Source organism: Pseudopodoces humilis, chromosome 19 (genome assembly GCF_049639895.1).
Source record: "Pseudopodoces humilis isolate 2021_Gansu_Grassland_sample_001 chromosome 19, ASM4963989v1, whole genome shotgun sequence".
Classification (NCBI taxonomy): Eukaryota; Metazoa; Chordata; class Aves; order Passeriformes; family Paridae; genus Pseudopodoces; species Pseudopodoces humilis.
This window is the reverse complement of record NC_142218.1, coordinates 2,549,153-2,574,137: the sequence shown is the minus strand read 5'-3', so window position 1 is coordinate 2,574,137 and position 24,985 is coordinate 2,549,153. Positions and strand designations below refer to the sequence as shown.

General features: G+C 49.8%; 1 protein-coding gene and 1 long non-coding RNA gene across 4 annotated transcripts in view; both read left to right on the top strand.

Moving 5' to 3' along the window:
- Positions 1 to 7,416: 7,416 nt before the first annotated feature.
- LOC102114021 (perilipin-3-like) lies at positions 7,417 to 11,548 on the top strand. Of its 2 annotated transcripts, none has more exons than XM_005532952.3 (8): positions 7,417 to 7,504; positions 8,351 to 8,424; positions 9,112 to 9,307; positions 9,584 to 9,666; positions 9,876 to 10,113; positions 10,477 to 10,676; positions 10,811 to 10,939; positions 11,039 to 11,548. In XM_005532952.3, exons 1-8 carry the CDS (start codon positions 7,438 to 7,440, stop codon positions 11,429 to 11,431), a joined length of 1,380 nt encoding a protein of 459 aa, XP_005533009.3. In that variant the 5' UTR covers positions 7,417 to 7,437; the 3' UTR covers positions 11,432 to 11,548. The 2 variants fall into 2 exon arrangements, with proteins under 2 accessions (XP_005533009.3, XP_087920708.1); XM_088064582.1 differs by having other exon boundaries at positions 7,430 to 7,494.
- Positions 11,549 to 11,913: 365 nt separating this feature from the next.
- The window catches only part of LOC148182795 (uncharacterized), a 114,543-nt gene continuing 101,471 nt past the window's right edge, over positions 11,914 to 24,985 (top strand). For both annotated transcript variants that reach the window (XR_015774170.1, XR_015774169.1), the window contains exon 1: positions 11,914 to 12,141. This is a non-coding gene — a long non-coding RNA (uncharacterized LOC148182795). The remainder of the gene's footprint in view (positions 12,142 to 24,985) is intronic.

Below are 24,985 nucleotides of genomic sequence, written 5' to 3'. Positions count from 1 at the left end.
TTCAAAAAAAAAGCAGCAGCTATAGAGACAGTTTGATAAAAGGCTGTACAATAAAAGATTTGAAAATTGCATCTTCCGACTACTTTAGAGAATGGCAAAAGAAAGGGATACATATTAAAATACACTAATGCTGCAACATCGAATACAAAATGTTCTGTTAGAGGGAAAAAAAGGTGTTTTGACAAGTGTAGAGATTTACCAGCAATCACAGTGACCCCATCAGAAAAAAGAAAAAGGCACTGAAAGAATAATTTTTAAATAGCTCCAGCAACTGACTGGGAAGAGCATGGAAGCAAACAGCTCACAATTATTTCTGTGGCTGGAAAAAGATCAAACCTTATTTCAGGGCTATTTTTATGGGAGGCAAAGTAGGGCAGCCCTATCCCACTGCTCGGATAAAAACGCAAACAAAGGCTCCTTGAGAGCACCACTGGGATAAAACCCCAGCAGCTCGTGGGCTGTGAGCCCCAGCTCCATGGAACACAGGGATTTCTGGAAAAGTCTGCAGTCCCATTGATCCCAGTGAACAGGGAGAGGAGCTCCAGGCCATGGCTCACCACTGCCAGGAGCTCTGAGCCTCCAGGGCCTCAGAAAGATTTACAGAAATGCACGTTCTCCTCCCAGAGCATCCTGCCACAAAGCCAGGGCAGCACCAGCTTGGAAATGGGGCTGCTGGAAAATCCCCCTTTGGAGCTGAAGGCATCACTCTAAAGTCAGCTCTAACATCTGTGACTTCTGCCCTCAAAAATCCAAACCACTAAAAAAAGGCAATGAAAAAGCTGCTGGGAAATGGGGAAGCAATATGTGAGTGTTACAGGCAAGTCACCTCTGATTGCAGCGGGGTTATCCCATAATATTCCTACATTTATAAGTTATCTCGGCTGCCTGCCATCGTGTAGCCATGTAAGATTGGATGTTTATTTGCAGAACCAAGCATTAAAGCTGTTTTAGCCCTCAGGCCGCCAGGTCTGAAATTCAAATGCAGAATAGCTGAGCTGGTGCACAGGCTGCTGCTTCCATCCCCACCACATTCCCAAAAACTTCCTGGGATCCAGCAAGGAATGCCTGGCACTGGAGTTCCAGCCAAGGGCACAGGGAATGGCTGTGACCCATCCTGACCCTGATGTCATTAAATTTCAAATTGAACCGTGGGGAAATGAATCTCCCAGCTGCACTTCAACGGTGGCAGCACATCCCGAGGTTCTGTGGGCATTCCGAGCCTCGGGGTTTGGGTTGGGAGCTGGAATTCCACTGGAAACCTTCATTGGGACCCACACAATCAGTGACTCCCATCCCTGGTCTCTCCCTGCCAAGGGGCATGGCACAGATTGTCCCCTGTGGAATGATGTTTCCAGGGCTCTACATTTCATCCTCACCCTCCCATGAAAGCCTCAAGCCGTGAGGAAAAGAGGTTTCCCTTTGGGATCAGCCAGAGGTACAATTCAGACAATAATGGTCAGGTGATTGTCAAAAAAAAAGGACAATAAACAGGAGGATTCAAAACATCCAAATGCCCCAACCATTCTTATCCATCTCCTGCAGTTCCTGGGAGTCTCTTCTGCCTGGAAGAAGCATCCCACACTCTCCATGGCCTATGAGCCATGGCAGTGAGCAGGGATGAAGGGAACAGGGATTTTATGGGGGTTTAGCATGACTTGTGCCCAGGGGAATAAGCGAGAGAAGACCCCAACCCAAAGCAGTTGGAAACACACGGGTGGGAGGTGAAGATCATCACACCTGAGTTACCCACTCGCCTCTGGGGCAAAGCCCAGGAGTTCAGGGACAGCTTTTACAATTAAAAATGTAAATATCCACACACACAAAAGACCCCTCAGTTAATAATGTGCTTTCTGAGCTTTTCCTCCTCATTTGAGTTATATTTTTTATTTTGTAGATGATGAGCTGAGGCTGCTGTTCCGCCCAGAGAGAGGTTCCCTCAGTGGGATCATCTCCCTTGTGGTGGCAGGCACTCCAGAAATTTCGGTGGGAAATGAGGGGTCATGCAGGACTGGAATAAATTTGTCAAAACTCTATCATGATGTCAGCTAAAAAGGAAAAATTGTAATTTCTGTGGGTAAATGATACTCAGCTGGATCAATTGTTATTTCACACTGCAGAGTAACTGTCTCCTTTGGGTGCTAAAATTGTGCTTTCTGCATCCATTACTAAATTTCAACCAGATCTTAGAGAGCACAAAAAAGGTTTCAAAGGTAATTAAATTCTTACAAAATGTTTAAAAATAGGCAGCTGGCTAAGAGACAGGCAGGGGAAGCATCCTAAGTGCTGGAGACATCGCTGTGTGAGCTGGGAGTGCAGCAGCCACTGAGGATTGGGTGGGGAGTGTCCAAATCCCAGGGGAAGCTCAGCCAGGAGCTGGAATCAGTCGTGAGATTAAAGATGCTGCAGGGCCCCAGGATGGGACAGCGTGGGGACACACAGGACTGAGATCCTCCTCAAGTGCTCCACAGCCTCTGCAGCATCAGGCCTTGATGCCAGAGAACTTCTGGCCTTACCCCACCTTCTGCAAGAGCCTGGAGAGGTTTTTGCTGCTGTTCAGAACAGGAGTTGGTGCATGCAGTCACCACAGGAAGGGTGGTCTAGCAGTGCATGTTATTTATTCATGGTCTGGAGCTGCCCTGGGCCCTGGAGAGGCACCATCCTCTGCTCTTTTCAATGCATCTCATTTTATTTATGTTTGTAAACAATTCTTTTCTGGGCCCTTTCCCCCATAACTCCCAGTGAAAATTCAACAGGGAGTCTCAAAAACCTGGAAGAAATACAAATTTTTAGTGATTGTTTCTGGGTATTTAAAATAACTGTGGCCTGGGTTGTAATTATTCAGCATTTCCCCATCCCTGCAAGAGTCCAAGGCCAGTTTGGACCGGGATTGGAGAACCCTGGGATAGTGGAAGGTGCCCTTTTAGGGAAGCTGGAATAAGATGAGCTTTAAGGTTTCCTTCCAGCCCAAACCATTCATAGATTTTATGATTCAAGGGAGGTGTGAAATGAGTTTTCTACTTCCCCTGTACAATATTCCATCTTTAAATCCAAGAGGTAAAGCGCAAAGGCTTTACTCATGTCCTTCCTGCCCTGCCTCATCCCTGCTGTCCCCGGGGATGTCACTGCCAGGAAAGCTTTTCCTGGTGGGTTGATGCTGCCCCTCAGGTGGGGCTGTGTCCACAAGGACAATCTCTGGAGCACTGGGGGATTTGCAGGGAGCTTCAAGGTCCCCACAGCTCCCTGGTCAAAACTCCTCAGCCATGCAGATCCTGGGATGTGACAGATCTGTCACGGCACAGCTCCCACTCCTTCCCAGGAGCTGGGATGTCCCCCAGCCCTCTCAGGGACACCAGTCCCCTCTGCAAACCAGTGAGCCCTGCAGGGGTGTGCAGATTCCCTCATTATCCCTCTCCATGTTTAATCCCTTCCCTGTGGGATCCTGGGTGTGCTCAGCCGTGCTGAGCAGAGCAGGAATCGCAGCTCAGCACGGCCTGCCCTGCTAAGGCCGAGAAAGTATTGCTGCAATTAATACAGCAAAAAAATGGCCCCAGTGTCCTTCCTAGTTTTATTTTCTTTCCCAGCCAAGCTGCCCGCTCCTTGGATTTGGATTCCTTCAGCTGCACAGAAGGGCACGTGATTTATTGAAATTGGAAAGCTTGCAGACAAAAAAAGGCTGTGAAATTATTTTGTATCTGACACAATCATTAGTGGTATTATTTCTTTTGGAGCTGGGAAGGACACTTATAAAACATCTAACAAGCTGCTAAGGAGATTGCCTAAAGCAGTGATTTTCAAAATGTGCTGCTGGAGCCCATTCTTTGTGCTCTGCACATATATCAAGCTCCAGTTTCTTTTTATGGAAAGGACTTCGAATAATATTTCTGAGGGCTGTTTATGACAGTTTGCTGGTCACCCTCTTCAAATATATGCCACCTGCTGATGGCATGATATGGAGATGTCTGAAAGAGGCCAGGGCACTCTAAGCAAGTGTGTTGTGGGGCAGAGGGGCACCCAGAGCTCCTCTTCTGCTTTGTGACTCCCTCTGTGCACGTGGACCATGCCAATCCTCCAATTCCAATACTGAGCCCAGTACCATTCTCTAAAGATGCTCTTGGAGGGGTGTGGATGGTCTCCTCTGGGTCTCCACTTTGCCTGCTGCAGCCAGAACTTGTCCAGCAGTCCAGCCTGCTTGGATAGCCTGGTCCAGCCAACTGGTCTGGATACAGGAGGTGCTGGTGGAAGGCACCTTCTGGGGGGACAGGCACCAATTTCATCATAGAATCATCACAGAATGGGTTGGAAGGACCTTAAATCCCATCCAGTGCCACCCCTGCCATGGCAGGGACACCTCCCACTGTCCCAGGCTGCTCCAAGCCCTGTCCAGCCTGGTCTTGGACACTGCCAGGGATCCAGGGGCAGCCACAGCTGCTCTGGGCACCCTGTGCCAGGGCCTGCTCACCCTGCCAGGGAACAATTTCTTCCCAATACCCAGTCCAAACCACCTCCCTTTCAGTTTGAAGCTGTTCCCCCTTGTCCTGTCACTCCAGGCCCTTGTCAATAGTTTCTCTCCATCTTTCCTGTTGACTCCTTCAGGCACTGCAAGGCTGTGATTAGATCACCCCAGAGCTTTCTCTTTTCCAGGCTGAACAACCCCAACTCCCTCAGCCTTTCCTCACAGCAGAGCTGTTCCATCCATCTGATCACCTCAGTGCCTGTCTGGAGCCACTCCAGAAGGTTCCATGCCCTTGCTGGATGTGTTTCCTATCTGGAGGAGGAGCAGGATGGGCTGGAGAGCAGAGCCCAGCCTGACCCTTGGCAGCTCTGCTCTCACCTGGACTGGTGATGCACGAGAACTCTGCCACTTCAGAGACTGGCTGTGCCTCCTCCTCCCGGAGGGGAGCAAATCCAAGGATTTGGCAACTTGTGCTGGCCAGATCTGCTCTGGGAAACTCTTATTTCCCTGGCTGAGGGGCTGTGACTCGAGCAGGATGTGCTTTCCTAGTGGTGAGTGTGGAGTTTATTAGCAGTGACCCCAGCTCTCCCCTGGCACTTTGCATCAGCTGATCCCAAATCCTGTTGTGGAAATAGGTCACAATCGTGGACACCATTTTAAAGCTGAGACACAAACCCCAGCAGCCTCAGACAAAGTCACCCACAGGCAGCTGGCAGGGCTGCAGACTCAGTCCCACAGTCCTGAAGCCCAGCCCAGTGCTCCAGCCCTCCCATTCCCATCACCAGCACTGGGATGGACACTTCAGTTGCTGTCAGCTGGCTGAGGGTGGATGGAAGGAGCTGTTGTCATGGATACAGCATCCACAGGCTGTGCCCACAGGAGCTCTGTGGGCTTCAGACACCCGAGCAGCCATCAGCACAGGAAGGGTGGTTAATTCCCAGCCTGGCACCTCTGGACCCACCGAGCTGGTGCTCACCGACCTCTCCAGCACCAACAGCTGCCAGGACCTGCTGGAGTCACCTCCATCCATCCTGGAATCCAAATTGCAGGATTTACACACAGCTGGTGCCCTTCCAGCACCACAGCACCTCTCATTCCCTGCCTTGGGGGTGTCTTTCCTCCAAAACAGGCGGAGAGAGACACCCCAGCCACACACACACACACAGGCATCCCCTGAGGAGGCTGTGGCTGCAGGTGAGAACCAACCTGTAACACTGAGAACTCAGCTGAAATCGTCTGGATTATGGGGAAAAAGTACAGCCAAAGCCTGTTTTGGCCTCTTCCCATTCTTTCATAGGGTCATGGAATATCCTCAGCTGGAAGGGACCCACAAGGATCATGGAGTCCAGCTCCTGCACAGACACCCCAACAACCCCACCCTGAACATCCCTGAGAGCATTGTCCAAACACTCCTGGAGCTCTGGCAGCCTCGGGGCCTGGCTTGTGCTGTGCTGATGAGCCAGAGGAAGCTCATCCTCTAGAATATGGTAGCTCCCATTTCAGCAGGTTGAAAGTCCAATTTCCCATGTAAACATCCTCAGAAGATGGAATCAGAATCATGGGATCATGGAATTATTAAGGTTGGAAAAGGCACTTAAATCATGGAGTCCAACCATTCCCCCAGCTCTGTCACCAAACCATGTCCCCAGGCCCCACACTCACAGGTTTTTTGTGCGTTTCCAGGGATGGTGAAGCCACCAGTGCCCTGGGCAGCTCTTCTAATGCCTGACCACCCTTTGGGTGAGGAATTTTTTCCCAATATCCACCCTAAACCCCTCCTGGTGAAACTCAAGGCTGTTACTGCTGCAGGCAGAGGGGACTGCCTGGACATCTCAGGCCACCTTTTTGTCCCTGTATGAGGTGACAAGCACTCTGAGCTTGCTCATGCAAAGCCTTCCAGGAGCAGTGAGACTGAGCTGTGGGAGCTCTGTGCAGAGGGGGTGACACCTTCCAGGGTTGCTGCTGTCACAGCCTAAAGCAGAAAGATGAACCTCGAGGCAAAGAACAACCTCTGCTCCCCCCTCCAGGGCTGGTGGATCCTCCTCCAGGGCCTCAGCACTGCTCCAGGGCTTGTCTGGAGGACAGGAGGTGCTTGCAGGGGTTTTCTCCTCTCTTGTAGCACAGACCCCAGGGAACACATAGAAACATTTCACTGATCACTCTCCTGGCCTCTGCCATGGGGATAGCGAGCTCTGATAACAGACAGTGTGTCAGAACCCCCAGATTTCCTGGGTGAGCCTCCAGCAGCGAGCTTGCAGCAGCTCCATGGCCATCAAAACAGGTTTCTTTGGCAGCCCCACGATCAGCCAGGCTCAGCACATAGAAAACTGCTTGAGACTGTGATCTTTGTGCAGCCAGGCCATTCCAAAGTGTTTTTTTTCCTTTTTCTAACAGTGAGTTTACCATTAGATGTGCCTGAGAAAGCACAGATAATGCCATATATTTAGTGTAGGAATTATGATCTTTGGTACTGTCTGCCATCAGAAAACCCATTTTAATAAACAAATAAAAAAACTCAATTACTTGCTATGTTCAGAATCCAGGGAGATTCAGAATCCAAAAGGGGAGCTGTAGACAACAGGTCAGAGAGCCCTGAACATACTTGGCAAAGGATTGTGGCACCTCAGACAAATTTAGGAATTAAGTTGCCTTTGGATAACCCAAAATCTTACTGCTCATCCCTAATCCAGGAGCATGATTAATCATTAAATATCATTTATGCAGGAATAGGAAACTGCTTTCACACATTCCCATAGTCACTGCTGATGAAGTGAAGATCTCCAAGTGAAGCTGCTGCCCCCAGGTAAGGTGTGCCAGCCTAACCCAGAGGAATTAACGAGATCCAGCAGGGCCCATTTCAGCCCCATTCCCCTCTAATTGCCCAGGACAGGGCTGGGCTCCTTCCTGCTGCTCCCCAGAGCTGTCAGTCCCTGAGGCTCCTGCCCTGCCCCATCCCAGCCACTATAAAAAGGCAGGAGGGGCTGATGGAGTATAGTGGGTGCCTGGTTCTTCCTTGCTGCTGGTCTGTTCACCTCCAACAGGTAAAAAAAGGTACTGTTCTGGAATAGTCACATGTTGGGGTGTTATAGCAGCCCCCTGAACTCTGTTTTCTCCCAGTTCTGCTGTTGTTGTTTCTTTTAGTCAAGAATTTCTTAAAGCCTTGGTAGGGAGGTGATGCCTTTTCTGTGCCTCCAAAAACAGAGGCTGGGTGAAGTTAAGAGAGTGAAAAAGCAGTTCTGTATATTTAAGGGCCTCCAGGTGCATTTCTGGCAGACAAAGCCCGCCAGGGACTGCACCCAAAATGGACCAGGGGTCACAGGGTTTCACACTTTTATAAGTTTGGTTCATTTGCATATTGGGGGTTAATATTCTAATTACAGCATCAGGTAATGAAGTCATTTTCCCCAAGTTTGCTCCCTCAACTTGCTTTTGTTTCCATCTCTCAGGGCCTGAGGCAGTGAGGTGTCCTTGACTGCCAGGCCTGGAGAGGAATTGTTGTGTCTGCCCAAACTGGGAAAGCAGCAGCTCCCAGTGTGTGTGGAGTTTAGAGTTATACACTGAGAACTGCAGGGTTACAAATAGATGGAAAATATAAAAGCTGAAATCCTAAGGAATCAGAGGAAGGAAGTACCCTGTGCTTCTCCTAAATATGTTAATAATGTTTGGCCTCTAGGGTGAGGAAAGAATGTTCTCCTTGTTCCTTTGATTATCACAAACCACCTGGAACTTAAACTTGAAACCAGGTAGATTTGCAAGAGGCACAGAGCCCCTTCTATGAGGCCATTTTGGGGTTTCCCCTGAACAGGCAGTAAAGGAACTTCTCTCTTTCATGACTTCAGAGTGTCCCTTTGGAAGGGGAACTCTTTCCCTAAAGCCTCGGTGTTCCTTGCATTCCAGCTGCCATGGCCTCTGCTGTGCCCGACAAGGAGGAGGTGGCCCAGAGCTCCCCAGAGGAGGAGGAGGAGCAGGAGGTTGGTGGTCCCTGTGGGATGTGAGGAGGTGGTCCTGCTGTGGCTGAGGGGAGCTGAGCCCCAAAAATGGGAGTTTCCTCTGGTCAGGCTGTGCCCTGCAGCTTCTGGGTGACAACCCAGATAAAGATGTGGACCTAAAGGCCCTGTAACCTCTTAGACTCAGCAAAATTCCCTGGTTCTTGGCTAGGAAAGTCTCTAACTCAAGGCCCTGGCTCCTGGCAAGCAGTGCTCCCAGGGAAAGACTCCAATGTCTCAGCCTCCCTGAGACCTGCTGCTCTTGCTCTGCTCTGGGACCAGCAGCATCCTTGCAGGCAAGGGTGACGTCTGTCAACTTAAAACCTGCTCAGTCCTGGCTGGTGGAGCTTTTCTTGTCATGTTGGCTTGTCAGAGAACCATTCCAGATGAAGTGGAGATGGATGTGTGGCAGAATAGCTGAGGTTGCCCCCAAACTTGCTTGCTCTTTGTGCTAGAGGAACATTTTCCTGGGGTGGACCATCATTAATGGCAAAGCTCCCCAGCTTGTGTCACAGCTGAGTTATGGATTTAATTAAGTGTGTGAGCAAGGCAAGAGTTTCGCCCTGAGGTGGGCCAGGTGATTTGGTGACAATTCCTCCCAAACAGGGAGTTTCAGGGCAGAACTGCTCCGTGTTTGGAGCTTCATGGCTGCACTTTCCTTTGCTCTTCCAGGCTGTGGTGAAGGAGGTGGCCAATCTGAGCCTGGTGGGCTCTGCCTGTGATGTGGTTTCTGCAGCTTATGCCTCCAGCAAGGAGAGCCACCCCTATGTGAGGTCTGTGTGCGATGCTGCAGAGAAGGGAGTGCAGAGCGTGAGCGAGGCCACGGCCAGCTGCGTGCAGCCAGTGCTGGCCACCCTGGAGCCCCACGGTAAATCCCTGGGGAAGGCCATGGGAGGGACTCTCCTGCTCCTTCTGCACCTGGGAGGAGTCCTGGGGTGAGGAAATGCACCTTTCCATTGCCACAGTGAAAGGACAACTCCTGGCTTATAAATGAGGCTACAGCTGGGCCCCAATCCCAGCAGTGAGATGGAGAGTCAGGCATTGACTGTGATGCTGGCTTTCCTAAAACTGATTTTTGCGAGGTAGAACTTGAGGTGAAATTGCAGAAAACCACATTTTGACACGTTTTTGGTTCTCTCTTCAGTTGCTGCAGTGAGCGAGTATGCTTCCAAGGGTTTGGATAAGCTGGGGGAGAAGCTGCCACTCCTTCAAAAGCCGGTGGAGCAGGTAAGAATTAAAGGCTGTGCTGTCCCTGGCAGGCAGAGGGGCCTGGCTCTTGTGGGATTTCTCAGCTAGGGAGTGATGCAGGCTCACACACCTGAGTGTGTGATGCGAGCTCCTAGCAGAGTAAACAACTGACTGTGCTGTTTGTCCTCTTGGTGCAGTTCAGAATTTCAGAACCCACTCTAATATCTGCCATTCTTCCTGTTCCCCAGATCCTCTCTGGCACAAAGGAGCTGGTGTCATCCAGAGTGGCTGAGGTGAAGGAGGCTGTGAGCAGCAAAGTGCTGCAGGCCCTGGATGTCAGCAGGGAGGCTGTGCAGAGCAGTGAGGGGGCTGCAGGACCTGCTGTGACTGGGCTGGTTCTGGAGCCTGGAGCGGGTGTGTGTGGAGCAGAGGCTGTGCTGGGCAGAGACAAAGGTGACTCCCTCCCTATTGGAAACGAGGAGCTAGGTAAGGAACGGGGGATATGCCTGTGGAAGTGGGAACTATTGGGCATGGTCAGCCCCATTCATCACCCTGCTACTCTGGAGTGGGCCTAATGGGAAGAAGAGAATCCCAGAATGGTTTGTGGTGGAAGGCACCTTAAAGCTCATTTTGGGCTTCTCACCTTGGGCAGGGACACCTTTCACCAGCCAAGGCTGCTCCCAGCCCCGTCCAGCCTGGCCTTGGACACTGTCAGGGATGCAGGGGCAGCCCCAGCTGCTCTGGGCACCCTGTGCCAGGGCCTCACTGGGGGGTACCTGGCTGCCAGTCTGGGATCTCCTGGGCCTGTTGCTGTGCCATCTGTGCCTCAGGCCCTGTCTCTGTCCCCAGCCCAGCTGGCAGTGTGTGAGGAGGGCACAGAGGCGCTGCCCCTGGAGCAGCAGCGGGAGCAGAGGAGGTATTTTGTGCGCCTGGGCTCTCTCTCGGAGGAACTTCGCTTCTTTGCCCACCTGCACGCCACAGCCAGGATCCAGCAGGTCTGGCAGGGCATGCAGGGGGCCCTGGCACAGCTCCGCTGCATCCTCGAGCTGGTAGGTAGAGCCCAGCCCCTGGAAGGATGGGACCAAAGCCCTGGTCTTGTCTCAGCTTCATTGCTGTGCTGAGGAGCTTTGTGGTTCCCCAGCTGATCTGTCTGTCCTGGCACTCTGATCTTCCCCTGCCACAGATTGAGGCATTTAAGCAAGGATTTAATCAAAAGCTTCAGGAGGGACAGGAGAAACTACACCAGATGTGGCTGGACTGGAGTAGGAAGTATCTCAAAGAGAGTGGAGATGAAAGCTCTGTGGAGCCAGAGGTACCTTCCTGGGGAGGGAGGTAAAGGGCTCTGGGCATCCCCTGCATTTTAACTTTTAAATAACTCATTCCTGATCGTGTCCTTCCTGTCTCCTCCCAGGAGCTGGAGAGTCTGACCCTGCTGATGGCACGCAGGGTCACGCAGCAGCTGCACCTCACCTGCTGTGGGGTGGTGGCAGCAGTGCAGGGCCTTCCCTGCAGCCTGCAGGACAAGCTGAAACGGGCTCCTGGTGCCACCAAGGAGCTGCATGCTGCCTTCTCACTGGCAAACTCCTTCCAGGATTTGTCCAGCGGTGTCTTGAGCCAGAGCCAGAGGGAGCTGGCTGTGATCCAGGAGTACATGGAGGAGCTGCTGCATTACCTGAAGAACAACACTCCTCTGTCCTGGCTGGTGGGACCCTTCTCCCCCAGAGGGGAGGAGGAGGATCAGTCTTCCCAGGAGGAAGAGGCAGCAGGAGCTGGGCATCTGGAAACCTCCAGCACCCCCATGTGAAGGATAAAACAATATTTGCTGTTGGCATTAAACCCTCGGAAAGTGTAAAGAATTGTCATCCTGAAAGCTGCTTGTACTGGGTCATAACTGCTTAAAATAAAACTGCTGCATACAAAATCTCTGGTCTCTCTTGGACAAAGCCTGGGAGCAGTGGGTGTGAACTGTCCTCTTCCCACCTCTTCCTTGATGGAATTGCACTGTGGGCTCAGGGATGCAGGAACAGCAGCCAGTGGTACAGGAAGGATCACAGCTGTGAGCCCTGCTGATGTCCTGGGAAGTCTTATTTCCTTCTCTCTCCCCAGAGGTAACTGTGTGCCCTGCTGGCACTGCCCTGTTCTTGGGGGAGCTGTCAGAGCCTTGGCATCCCTTGGCACTGCTCCTCCAAGGCCAAATTCTCCTCCTGTGTTTATTTGCTGCTGCCTGGAGCGAGTTTGTTTGGTGGGATGGAAGGTGTGGGAGCAGCTGCCCAGGGAGGCACCGGGCTCTGGGTGAAATCCTTGCTGCCCTCTCCCCTCTGGGGTTTCTGGGGAGTTCAGAGCTCTTCCAGCTCCCTTTGGAAGAGGCTGGGCAGCCCAATGCCTTCAGCCTGGCCAGGCAATGCTGTGGGTTGGGCTGATGGAGCAGGTGCTTGTGGGACTTTGAGAAGAAAAGCTCTGCTCCTGGCTCTTCATCCTTCTGTCTTTAAGACCAGAAGTGGAATCTGCTCTCATGTGAGTACTGCTTTTTTCCAAACTTATTTTTTATTTAAAGATTTTTTTTAACAAAAGTGAAGTATTTTATTTAAAAGTTTGTTGGGATTTTTTTTTTATTTAAAGATATCCAAATTTGTTTCATGGCAGGGGTCAGAAAGAGGGACTGGGGATGTTTTTGTGGATGATGAATGCAGGCTTGAAGAGCTGGAACTTCCTCCCCTCTCACATAAAAGTGTCCCCTTTTCCAGCAGCACTCCTTATCCTCCAGCCCTGTGTGTAAAGGCTTTGTGCTGAGGCAGCAGTGTGTGGGCTCTGGGTTTGGACAGCAATTATTCCTTCATGCAGCACAGCCCCCTCATGGAGGGGAGGTTTGGATCCAGATTCCCTGAGCTCAGCATGTACCAAACAAGGGTCTTCCTCTTGTAGCAACCAGTTTGTGTTGAAGGCAAAATCATCAGGCAGTTTAATTTGCCAGGCCAAGGTGTTGCTGAGATGTGAGAGAGAAATTGCAGAGGGCATCCCTGTGTGCTCTCAGCTGCAGGGGGAATTCTCCCTGGAAAAAAGCTCAGCAGTTCTGCCTCCTGTAACTGCTGCTGAACTTGGGGAGTGGGAATTGGGGATATTGCAGCCAGTCCTGCTGCTTGGTGGGAATAAACTGTGTGTTGTCTTCTTAATAGCAAAGTTGTATCTTACCTCTAGGAATGCTTGAAATGTAAACTTGCCTGATTATAAAAGTGATTTTTTAAAGGAATAGCTGGGCATTCCTGCACTTGGTATTGATTTGTCTGTGCAGCACATCTGAGCTATGCTAACATAGTGCTTAGCCCAGCAAATCCTGCTGCTCCTGCCCATGGATCAGTGGGATGTGTTCTTGCATGGTCATTAAATCCCTTTACAGAGAATATTCCTGGCTGCCTGTGCCCACAGCTCCTGGGATGCTCTGGGAACTCCAGTCCTGTGTGTGGCCAGAATCTCCCTGTGCTGGAGGGATGAAGAGCCCAGGAAAGCTAAAAAAGCCTCAAAAAAGGCTACCGAGACTGTAGCAGAAGAGCTACCACAGGCTGAAATGACCTTCCTGTGGCAGCTCCTAAAGCTCTGCTTGAAAAGAGGAGGCTCCTCAAGCAGAGTTTGAGGAGTGGAAGCCTCTCCCTCTTTCACTCTTTAACATCCCAAGATTCAGGGAGCCATGGAAACTTCTTACACCAAACTAGAAGGGAAAAGTCTGAGCAGCTGCACATGGGAATAGTTTGACTTTTTTATTTGAGCTGCTCTCATCCATGCTGCAGAAACAGCAGGGGATAGAGGTGGGAGAAGCTGGGAATGATGAATGGACTGGCTTCCTGCAGTGTTTAGGGCTGCAGCTCCTCTGAGCTCTGGGAAAGTATCCAGGTTGTTCTTCATTGTCTCCAAGCTTGTCTGATTATCCATGCTTGTTTTGAGTAGTTTTGGATAGAAATGAGAAATGTGTTGGTAATGTGACAACCCTAAGCAAACACCTTGGCAGGGAAGATGTGCCTTGAGGCATCTCCTCTGGCTCTCAGCAGCCCTGGGGAGTGATGCAGGGCTCCTTGATTCTGGTCATTATTGCCCTGGTGCTTGTGTCTCACCCTCCCCTGCTGCCGCTGTGCCCCTGTGCCAGCTCGCCTCTGGGCTGATTTCAACTTTAAATGCACTCAACAGGGGGCACTTGCTTCTTGTTCTACTTTTGGTGGATGCCACCACATCCCTCTGCCGGTTTTCTTAACACTGCAATGATTTCACTCTCACATCCACATCCTGCTGCTGTTCTTCCTCCCAGCCCTGCTGCTCTCTGCCCCAGTGCCTGACCTGTGGGTCAGGGCCTGAGTGTGCTGCTGCTGCCTCCAGGCCCCCTTGGGCATGCTCCAGCAGGCTGACACTTCTATCAGTGAAATTAGGAGGCATTAACCAAGCTGTGTCCGTGTTTTCCTGCCTGGCAGAGGGAAGGGCTTAAGGAGAGTTTCCCAAGCAGCTTTGTTAAGGCAGTAGGTTGGGAAAGTGAAGCTCTCAGCAAGTGCTGGAAGGCAAGAGCTCTGTAGTTGCTTGCAAGGGGCTTAATTTCCTCTTCTCCCTTTCATGTTTCCTGTCAGTCTTGGATATTGTCATCCCTTCTCCAGAGCTGTGTTATTGATTGCTGCAACATACACCGAGTATATAAAAGGTTTGAGGCCTCCCTGAAGGGCTGCTCGGGGAGCTGAGTGAGGCCCTGCACAGCCAGGAGCTGTCTGGCTCCAACTTCTGTGTCACCTTCAGTTCTTGGGATTGGGAAAATTCAAGATGCTCAGAGCTCACAAGAATTCATTTGGAATGGGATGGGTTGAAGTGGCTGTGGCTGGTCAGTGTGGGAGCAAAATCAGATTGTGGTGGCTGATGTGGGCAGGCAGGAGCTCTGTTCTGCTGCTTTGCACTTGGTTCTGTGCTTTCCTTGTGTCCCCTCTCCTACTGCAGCTTCCCTTGTATTAGAGCAAGCCAAGTGTTCCAGCTGGAATAAATGGAATTGATTGGTGCTAACTAAATTGTAACTGTTATTAAAGTTATTATTAGAAGCAACCAAAAGAATCAGTGTTACAAAGCAGATGCACCCCTCTACAGATGTTACATGTTAAAATTGAGGTACAGGATGGAGTTTGGAAGATAAGTGATGTCCCAAGATGAAAACGACCTTGAGATGGACAAAATTGGAATGACTTTAGGCATTGGGCCTAAAAATTATTAAATGTAAGATTAATTAGTAGATTTACATAACACAACACTTAGTACACATGTGCAAACCTGTAAGGTTATCCAAGGGACAACGAGGAAGAGGAGAAGCCTTCACCAAAAGACCCCCAAAAGAAGACTGAAGACCCCCTAACAACAAGTGAGGCGTGTGCCGTGAAGAAAAGTGATGTGAAGTCAGAAAAACCAGAAATAGAAGGAAACTTACAGGTAACATTAATGAATATGGATAAATACACAGTATATAAGTTTAGCTTGAAGTGCTTTTGTGAGGTGGGGTGAGAAGCCCTCCCCCTACCCCAGTCAGTTTTGCTTATGCTTTGATCACACTTAATTACTGGCAAATTATATCTATAAATTGTATTTTTTATTAACCTGTGTTCTTTTACTAAATTGTATTCTTTTATACCAAGTCACTATTCAATTCACTAAATTGTATTAATTTATAACTAAACTGCTGTTAACTCAAAGGACCTAGTTGTCAAAATTCTAATTTCATTTATAACACAGGGCAGGGGAGAGAGCCCTGGAGGGATTTCCCTGCTCTCTGTGCCTGCAGCCTGCAGTGGCCAGGTGAGATCAGTGTGGGTTTGGGAGCCCCAGAGGACACAGGTGCTTATCTGGGAAAGAAACAGCTGGGAAGGCTGGGGAGGAGTTTGGGACTAAGGCTGGGGTGAGGTGGAGTGGGAAAAGGAGACCTGGAGGAGGAGACAGCAGGAGGGCTGGGGACAGCTGGGGAGCAGGTGAGAGGGAAAACCAGTGGAAAATCCTCCAAGATGGATTTGGAATAAAGGTGAGAATTCAGTGAGTCTGGAGGAGGAGGAGTGAACTGAGTATCTGGAGGATGGGAGCAGGGAATTCTGGACTGGGATGGGGCTCACCTGGAGCAGGGTGCAGAGGACTGGAGAGCAGGAGAGGAAACAGATGGAAGGGAGCTGGAAATTCCTTTTTTACAGTTATTTTGAGGGCACTGTGTGTGTATCTTATCAAGTTGATTCACTGGGTGTCTCAGTGCGAGGCAAAACGCCATCTCTGCCCCTTGGCAAGGGAGTGTTGGAGAAACATTGATTCCCCTATTCCCCTGCAAAAGGAGCCCCAAAATATTTACACTGCATGGACCATCCTGCAGGGCACTGTCCTCACACACCTTGGCTCTGCAGGATGTTTTTGTGAGGAAACACATCCTGAGCTCTCCCAGCTGAGGAAAATACCAACTCCAGTGGCCTTTTTCCCAGCAGAGAAATCCAACATTTTGGGTTTGTGCCTGCTGTCCTCCCTAAAACCCTGCTCTGCCTCGAGCTGGCTGATTTTGGATGAACACCTGGCTGGCAGATCCAGGTACCTCTCACCTGGGGAACCCTGTGCTGCCTCCCCTCCCTGCTCCATCTCTCCCTTGGGATGGTGATTGCAGCTGGGAGCTGAAGGTCACTTGAAATGCCATCTTCATTTAGCTGCCTCGATGGGGTAATTACAGCTGGAAATGCAAGGTTTGCTAAACAAATTACAACCCAAATGCAGTGTTTACCTTGTGAGAGATGGGTTGGGAACACCTGTGCCAGTTTGTGGAATAGAAAAAAGCAGTTTTAGGGGTTTGGAGTCTTTTTGCGTGTGATGTCTCCTGCTGGCTGTGTCTTGTGTCCCCTCCCACTGATCCCCAGCAGGTCAGGGTGTGACACTCAGTTCGTGTGGTGTTGTGGCTGTTTTGGGGACCCTCATCCTCCTGGGGAGGCTGAACCGTGCCCCCAAGGAGGGCAGGTGAGCCCCAGGTGCAGAGAGCACGAAGGGTTTTGTGCTTCACTGATGGTTTGGGCACTGGAGAAGTGGCTAAAGCAGGGAAGGATCAGTCCTGCTGCACTCTGACAGGATAAGGGCAATGGTTTTGAACTGACAGGGTGGAGATACAGGTGGGAAAATGGGCAGGAATTGTTCCCTGGGAGGGTGGGGAGGCCCTGGGAATGGGGGTTCCAGGACTCCTGTAATTCATGGCCTGCCCCAGCACTGCAGGGAGGTGGAGGGGTTCAGCCTTTTCTGGGGTTATCCCTCCTCACTGAGCTTCATCTCTCAAAGCTCCTTTCCTTGGGAACCTCTTACAGTGACCTCCATCCCTGGAAGTGTCCAAGGCCAGGCTGGATGGGGCCAGGAGCAACCTGGGATACTGGAAGGGGGCATGAGCTGAGTTTTGAAGTCCCTTCACATCCAAACCATAGTTTCCATCCTGCTTTCTCTGGAATTTGTGAGAAATTCAGCTGGAAGTGCAGCTCAGTGAGCCTTAACAGCAAAGCCCTGCTCCTCTTTGCTCCTTCTCCTTTGGCTGGGGACTGCTTTGCTTTGGGAAGTTGCTCTGTTGGAAGGAGGAAGGAAATTTTCAGGCTGTTCTCTGCTGAAGCAGATCAGAGGCTCCATTTCTAGTTTGGCACCCACAGCAGCGGGGCATCTGTGAGGGGGAAAAATTCCAGGGGGGGCTCCAGGTCTGCCAGATCTTTCTGAAAGGAAGCACCGAGGAGTTCAGTCACTGATGAGCCCTCAGGCCATGGCTCTGGTGAGGATGGTCAGAGCTTCTGCTTTTAATGAGGGGAGAGCTTGCAAAAGGTCAACCTGCAGAGTTTGTCATCTACATTCCCAAACTGGTTGAGCTGTAGGAGGCTTCAGCATTTTCTGGAGGTTACAGAAAACTTCAGTGGTTTGTGGACAAGTCCCAGCTCTGGATGAGGTTTGAGGTGAGGTCTTCAGGTGGTTGTGCTCTGTTGCTTTCAGCAGGAGAGGTGGAAGAAGTGTCTAAGTCCCGAAAGAATGAGATCTGTCCTAAAATATTGATGATAATTATCACAGAACCATAGAATTGCTAAGTTTGGAAAAGGCCTTTGAGACTGAGTCCAGCCATCAGCCACACTGACCACTAACCCACGTCCTCAAGTGCCACATGCACACGTTTTTAGAATGTTCCTGGGGACAGGGACTCCACTGCTTCCCTGCACACCCTCTTCCCATACTCACAACCCTTTCAGTGAAGGCATTTTCCTCAGTTTCAATCTGAACCTCCCCTCCTGCAATTTTAGGCTGTCCCCTCTTGTCCTGTCCCCTCTTCCCCGGGAGAAGAGCCTGACACCCCCCACTGCTTGCACCCTCCTGCCAGGTAATAATAATATTTTCCTAAGTCCAGCCTGCCCCTTAACACTTCCAAACATCCTTTCCTTAATTATTTTGAACCAAAGCCAGTGATTTATTCTCTCTGTCTGGGCTGTAATTGTCACATTTCTATCCCAGCTTTCCATGGAGCTTTGCTTCCCTGTGGCAGAGGAGTGTGCCAGCCCCAGCTCTGCCTGGCACCGTGGGACAAATGGGTGAGCTGGGAGGGGGGGAGGCCTTCAGAAATGGGAAGGGATTTCTCAAATGGAGAAATCTCTGCCCTGAGTGCATTGGTCACTGTTAGGGAGGTGTTGGGGAAACAGACAGTGAGGTGATGCCTTGGGGGTGCTGGTTTGTGCTTGCAGGGCTGGCAGCAGAAGGAACTGGGCTCCTTGTTGGTCACAGCTGGAATTGGCACAGCCCCAGCACAGGAAAGGGCCCGTGGAGCTGTGCTTGGCTCCACGTGTCCAGCTGTGCATTCCTCATCATCCTGGAAATCACAGTAGGGTTGGAAAAGACCCTTCAAGGCCATCAAGCCCAACCTTTGACCAAGCCCCATCCTGCCTCCTACTCCAGATTGTGAAATCTGCTCTTTTTTTGTCTTTTTGAACCTTCCACGGATGGTGACTCCACCACTGTCCCAAGGAGCCGTTTCCAAGGCTTTCAATGAAGAATTTTTCCCACATTTCCAACCTGAAGCTCTCCTGGCACAACCTGAGGCTGTTCTGCCATGTCCTATTGCAGCTGCTTGGGTGGAGAGGGTGGCCCCCCCGGTGCCACAATCTCCTTTCAGGCAGCTGTGGAGAGCAGCATTGAGGTATTTTTCCCATTTCTGTCTCTTTTCCCAATTTTGAGGTCCTGAGCAATTTCTGAGGTCCCTTCTCCATTTCCATGACTCTGCTGAGCACCTTCACACCATCACTGTGCAGTGCCTGACTTACAGGGGCTGCTTCTCTGTTCTAAGGGGGAAGGAAATCATTCTCCCCCCATCCCTGATGTGAAGGCAAAGGCTCAGTGATGCCCAGGAAGCCCCTGGGAAGGCTCTGGAGATGTGAGAGGGGAAGCAGCCCTGGGGCTCCAGCCTAACTTGGGGTTACACAGCTGTACCCAGATGTGCTGCTGCTCCTGGGGCTGCTGAGCAGCTTCTCTCCAGGAGCAGGGAAGACACCCTGGAGCTCAGTCAGTGGTGCAGACTCATGGGGAAGTGTGCCACAGACACCTCTCAAAGCTGGGAAGGGATTCCAAGAGGATTTTACATCACTGGCACAATTTGAGCCCGTCCTTCCCAGCAAACACAGCTCTTGTACCCTAAAGAGGTGCAGAAGAGCAGGGACACTTTTGGGATAAAGTGGGGATGTTACTGCTTCCCCCCAGGTCCTTCTGGGGCCTTGGCAGCTCTTTCAACCCTCCTGTAACTCAGTATGATTTGTGTGCTTCTGTGAGCTCATTTTAGTGTTTCTCTGAAAATCCACAGCGCAGTAATTTGGTAAATAGAGAATTACCAGACCTGAAGTACTCTACCCTGGCCAGCTGTAATTTGCTCTGGGTAATCACTATTCTGCAGCTTCTCTCTGCTAGGTCTGAAAGTGCTGGGAATTTAGAGTAGGAATCAATTAAACAGCAAATAGGTTTCTTTGTCAAAATCAATTAAGTCCTCCTCCCAGCCAGTGCAATGGTCTCCCTGGAATTTCATATTCTGCTTGGCTGCTGTTTCCTCAGCAGCTTTTGCTGGATAATGTTGATGTTTTATAGCTTGATTTAAATCATATGGATCAATGCATATGCATCCCTTATTTGGATTTTTCAATTACAGCCGTATATTTAGCCTAAATGAATTATCTGGGTTGTAGTTGCAGCTACACAGAATTTTTCATAATGCCCAGTTCAGTTTCTACTTTCTCTGCAAGCATAAATTATTTCTTTGGGGAGAAGGATCATTAGGGTTGTTTTGCCCTTCTTGATGGAGTCTGGGTCTTCCAAATGGGTCAGACCAGGAATTTTGAAACATCTCCAGAATCTCTGTGGATTCTACTTCAGCTTTGGGTGGAGAAGCAAACACTTGGGAACTGTGGATTGTGCAGCTGTGTGGGTGAAAGTGATTTTTTAAGTCCCCTGTGGACTCCCTTGACCTGGCTCATGGTCCTCAATGCCCTGTCCCCTCCCCACAGCTCTTGGGTCACAGCCTGAGATCCCTGACCTTCATCTGAGCTCTTCCTGTTCCTGCATCTGGATTTGAAACCATCCTTTTCCCTGTCTGTGCCTCTGAGCAGCCCCTGTCCATCTGCATCCCTAAACCCACAAATGCCTTTGGGAATCTGGCCCTCAGCATGCCTGAGTTTCCATGGCCCTGCTGAGACACAGCTTGGGCTCCTAAATCTCCAAAGTGTCCTTGTTTTCCATGTTCTTCATGGGTAAATCATCCCCAGTCTGGGAGAATGGAAGAGTTCTGAGTTTTAAGCTATCTTTAAATCAGAAGATAAAAGTTAATTACAGGTATATTAATGACATAGGGTTGTGTCAGGGGAGGATCAGGCTGGGCTGTGGGTACAGCCCCTCCAAGCACCCATTGCCTATTTCATTCTTAAAACCCAATAGTTCCTTCAGGCAGAGGTTGTGTTTAATCCCTGCTGCCATCCAGGGGAGCTCTGTGTGTGGACCAGACCTTGCCAGGAGTGGGGGAAAAAAATGTAAAAAAGAGAAATTTTACTTATATTTTATAGAATCTGAAATTAGTAAATATTGAAAAGTCTGGAACAATGCAACAGCTATTTTGGGCTAGAATTGAACCCCAGGGTTCCAATTCTGACAAATTAATTCTAAAAAGGGTGATAATTTCTTGAGTGGTGTGAATGATTGATTTCTTTTTCCATGTGACAGCCAAACCCAAACTTTTTCAAGGAACTCTTGAGCTTTGGAGAGCTGAAACAACACTCACTGTCCATCTCCCAAAAATCCAGCTCCTAAATACTTCATGTGGCTCAATGCTCGCTTTTCCACTTAATGCAGAATTTCTCATGCTGAAAATAGAGGCTGGGGTTATAAACTGCCCAAGAAGTTGGTGTCATCTGAATTTTCTTGGTGCTTGAGGGGATTTAGGGGCTCAGCCATGTGCCCAGGAAAGTGCTCTGGCCACAGGCACTCCAGGGAGAGGCCCTGGATGCCTCCATGGTAAATCCCACTTTTCCTACTCTGAAGCTTTGTCCAAACAATTCTGTCCCCTGAGCAAAGCCCCTTCCCAAGCTCCTGTTCCTTCCTCCAGGCTAATGAGCCTTTCTCCAGCTTTTGCTGTTGGAATTACCAAGGATTAAACTCCTCCCAGCTGAGGAACCGCAGCGGCAGGAGCAGAGTCCCTCTCCTGGAGGCTCAAAATCCTCCTCCATGCGCAGAGCAGGGACAGGAATTGTGTCCCCAGGGCTGTGCTGCGGAGCAGTTTGTGGTGGAGATGCAGGATGTGGTTGGGATCCCTCCAGGAGAGGTGCTGGGGTGACCTGGACTTTGCTGTGTCCCCCTTGAGCGTTCCCAGACTCGCTCCTGGGTGAAGATCTGCGTTATCCTATTTTGTGACTTCTCTCTTTCCTCTCTATTTTCCCTCTGCTGCTGGGGGAACCAGGAAAATCACCTTTAGGGGACCAATTTGCCATAAACTGGGGGGAGTGGGGGAATGCACAGATTTCCATTAGCGAGTGATTAATCACTTTATTGCTGCTGGGAGACCAAGGCATCCCTTTAATCCCTGGAATTCCCACGGGCCGGTGATTGAGGGGGTATTCAGGCTCCTGCCTGCATTAGCATGAATTTCCCTTCCTCACTTGCTGCTGGGCTCTGTTTGCAGGGCTCTGAGCAGCCTGTGCCATCTGTTAATTTAATAATTGCCTCATGTTGTAATACACACGTGCTCTAATGGAGCAATTTCCCAGTTCCCATCCTGGAGTCTGTCAATATTTCTTTACAATGTCTATTTTTTCAGGGTTTTTCGAAAACAATGGCATGATTACAATAACTTCAGTTAAGCCTGGTCCTTCAGCAGCCTGGCACAGTAAATATTCTAAAATCCCCATATGTCTCAAACAATCTGGGAAGTTTTAAAATATTAAAGTAACACATCCCCATTCATGCAAAATGGCAGGCCTGATGGTGCAATTATCCAGTCTATTAATTATTATCTGGTCTGCTTAGAAAGTGAGAACTGTTCTTCAAATGGCATCAGCTGAGATGCATGTAAATTAAGAAGGGTCAGGTTTATTTCATGTCCATTTCAATTGTAAAAAAACAATCAAAAAAACCCCCAAAAACCTAAAAAAGGATAGACCAGGAGGCCAAATAAATGTGAGGGGTGCCAGATGAAGAAATGGATTTATTCCAGCACAATCATCTCTATGCTGCTGCTGCTTTTCCTAGTCTGCAAACTAATGTGAAGCTCATCTCAGAAGGAAAAATAAATAAAGCCATGATTCCATGTTCCTTACAGAGCAGGAGATATTTACTGTAGGGGGCATAAATGCTTCAGTTTCACTTGGGTGCCTCAGCCTTATTTAGATTTGCCAGGAAATCTCTCCTGGGGCCAGGCTGCCCTGGGCAGGAAAGGGCAACACCAGCCCTGGCAGCCTCCTTAAAGCTCCTGCTGTTGTCATTTCTCTTTCCCTGGGCATCTCCTGCCTCTGGCTGGCTCTGGAGCTTTGCAAAGTGAGCACATAAAGTTTCTGATGAATGTTGGAGTCTCAGACACAGAGTGTGTGCCCTGGTCTCTGATGCCTGGCTCTGAGATCCAGGAGAACACTGAATTTCATATAACATGAAATTTATGGCCATGTTTTCATGGTGTTACATGAAAACAACTGTTAAAGTTAGATAGAAAAGGTAAAAGTGTGAGTGTGTAGATTAGAGAGTTTTCTTAAGTCACTGGGTGAAAAAGTTAAAGTTTAGAGTTTAAAATAGTTTAGAAAATAGAAAACAAGATGGAGGAGTTAGGGTGTTGTCTCTTGTTCTTCTTTCTTCTTCTGTTCTTCTTCTAGAGGGTTTTGGGTAATAGTAGGTGATTGGATAGAAATTGTCACAGTGAAGCACACAGGTGAGGGGTCATTAAGAAAAATAATATATGTATCTATTATTAATTGGATAAGAATAAGGATAAAAAGGCTGCACAGTTTGGGGCCATTTTGTGCCATCAGAGCCAAAATGTGCCAGGTTGTAGTGAATTAAACTTGTGCAGAAAGTCTGGAGAGACCTGGCAAGTTTTGTGATAACATCCTAATAATAAACAGGAGAAACAAGATCCTGAGGAGCTTTGGAGTTTTCTTTGGACCCGGGGAATGAGATGAGTGGGACTCCCCATGAGGGAGGATCCCAAAGGAGCTCAGCTCCGAGAAGCTGAGAAATCCAGGAGTGAGGAGAAGTGCAGAAGCAGAATCAGAAAACATTAAAACGTTATAATGAAGGCAGCAGGAGCCCCTGTGAGCCCACAGGACCGAGCTCTGTTCTGCCATCTGTGCCCTGTGCCCGGCTCCATCCCCTCCTCCCTGGCTGCATCCTCCTGGAGACACTCCGGGCTCCTTATCATCCCTGTGCTGCTGCTGCCATCCTCACTTGGCTTTCCTGCTGGAATCCAAATGCCCACAGCTTGGAATTGTGCTGGGACTTCGTGGCAGAGTGGGGAGGAGCTTTAGGTTGTGAGAAGCTGCGAGTGTAAATCCATGTTCTTCCCTTTCATGTTCCTTTAAAGCCCACGGAGAGACGCTGGCAGTGGGACATGTCTCCCACTTTAGGCCTAGAGATAGGATTGATCCTTCCCTCCTAGGGCTGTTTTTGGTGCAAATGGGCTTCTTTCAAATTTAGAGAATCCCAGAATGGTTTGGGTGGGAAGGGACCTTAAATGCCATTCTAGCCCCTGCCATGGTTCCTTCCCCTAGCCCAGGTTCTCACCTTGTTTTGCATCTTCCTGTCCCTGCTCGTTCCTTGTGGGGTCCCTCCTCCCAGTCTCCTACAGAAGGAACACATGGTTTTTTCTTCTTTGCTTTGTTGGAAGACTTGTGGAGGATTGTGCTGGTGGTGGAAAGAGGAATTAAATGCAGATTTCCCAAGCAAAAGGCAAGTGGGTGTTGGGCAACACTTCCTCTTTAGGGATGTGAGTTCAGGATTTGCAGAGTGCAGGGAAATCCCCTGGGATGGAAGCTAATGGGAATGTGACAGCTATTCTTATAAACTCCCTCAGCAAACTTGAACTTGCCCACATGTCTATTCATAAGCTTATTAGAAATCAATTCCAAATAATTGCATTATGCCCATTGTATTGCTGGATTTTCTGAAGTAATTGACTTTACAGAAAAGACATCTCAGCTTAGCGAGGGGTTTGTGCCCAGCCCACTGGCAGGAAAGCTGCAGGATTCTGTGTGTGAAGGCATCTCTGACAGGGAAAAGCAGCCCTGACAATGCTTCCCTTTCCAGCACCTCCTGGGCTAATCCAGCTGCCAAAGGCTTTAGTGCTGAGGGAGTTTCCTGAGGAGTCAGATGCATCTGCAGACAAGAAATGCCCAGTGAGGGTGTTCAGCTCAGGGTTGTGTTGGTGGAGGTGTAATTCTGGAGTCAAAATTTGAGGTTGTCACCTCCCCCATTGGGTCTTGGGGGTGGAAATAGCCAAGAGACAGCAGCATTTGTCTCACCAAAACCACAGTAGCAAAACTCCTGCCTGTCAGCAGAGAACTGCCCAGAGCCCCCCTCAGGTGTGCACCCCTCTCTGGAGAGAGGCTGAGAGAGCTGGGGCTGCTCAGCCTGCAGAAGAGAAGCTTGTGTGGACACCTCCCAGAACCTTCCCAGGGTGTGAAGGGAAGCCAGAGAGTGACTCTTTGTCAGGACAGAACAAGGGGGAATGGGATCAAACTGAAAGAGGGGAAATTTAGATTAGAGAAACACATTAAATTCTTCCCTGTGAGGGTGGGCAGGCCCTGGCACAGGGTGCCCAGAGCAGCTGGGGCTGCCCCTGGATCCCTGGCAGTGTCCAAGACCA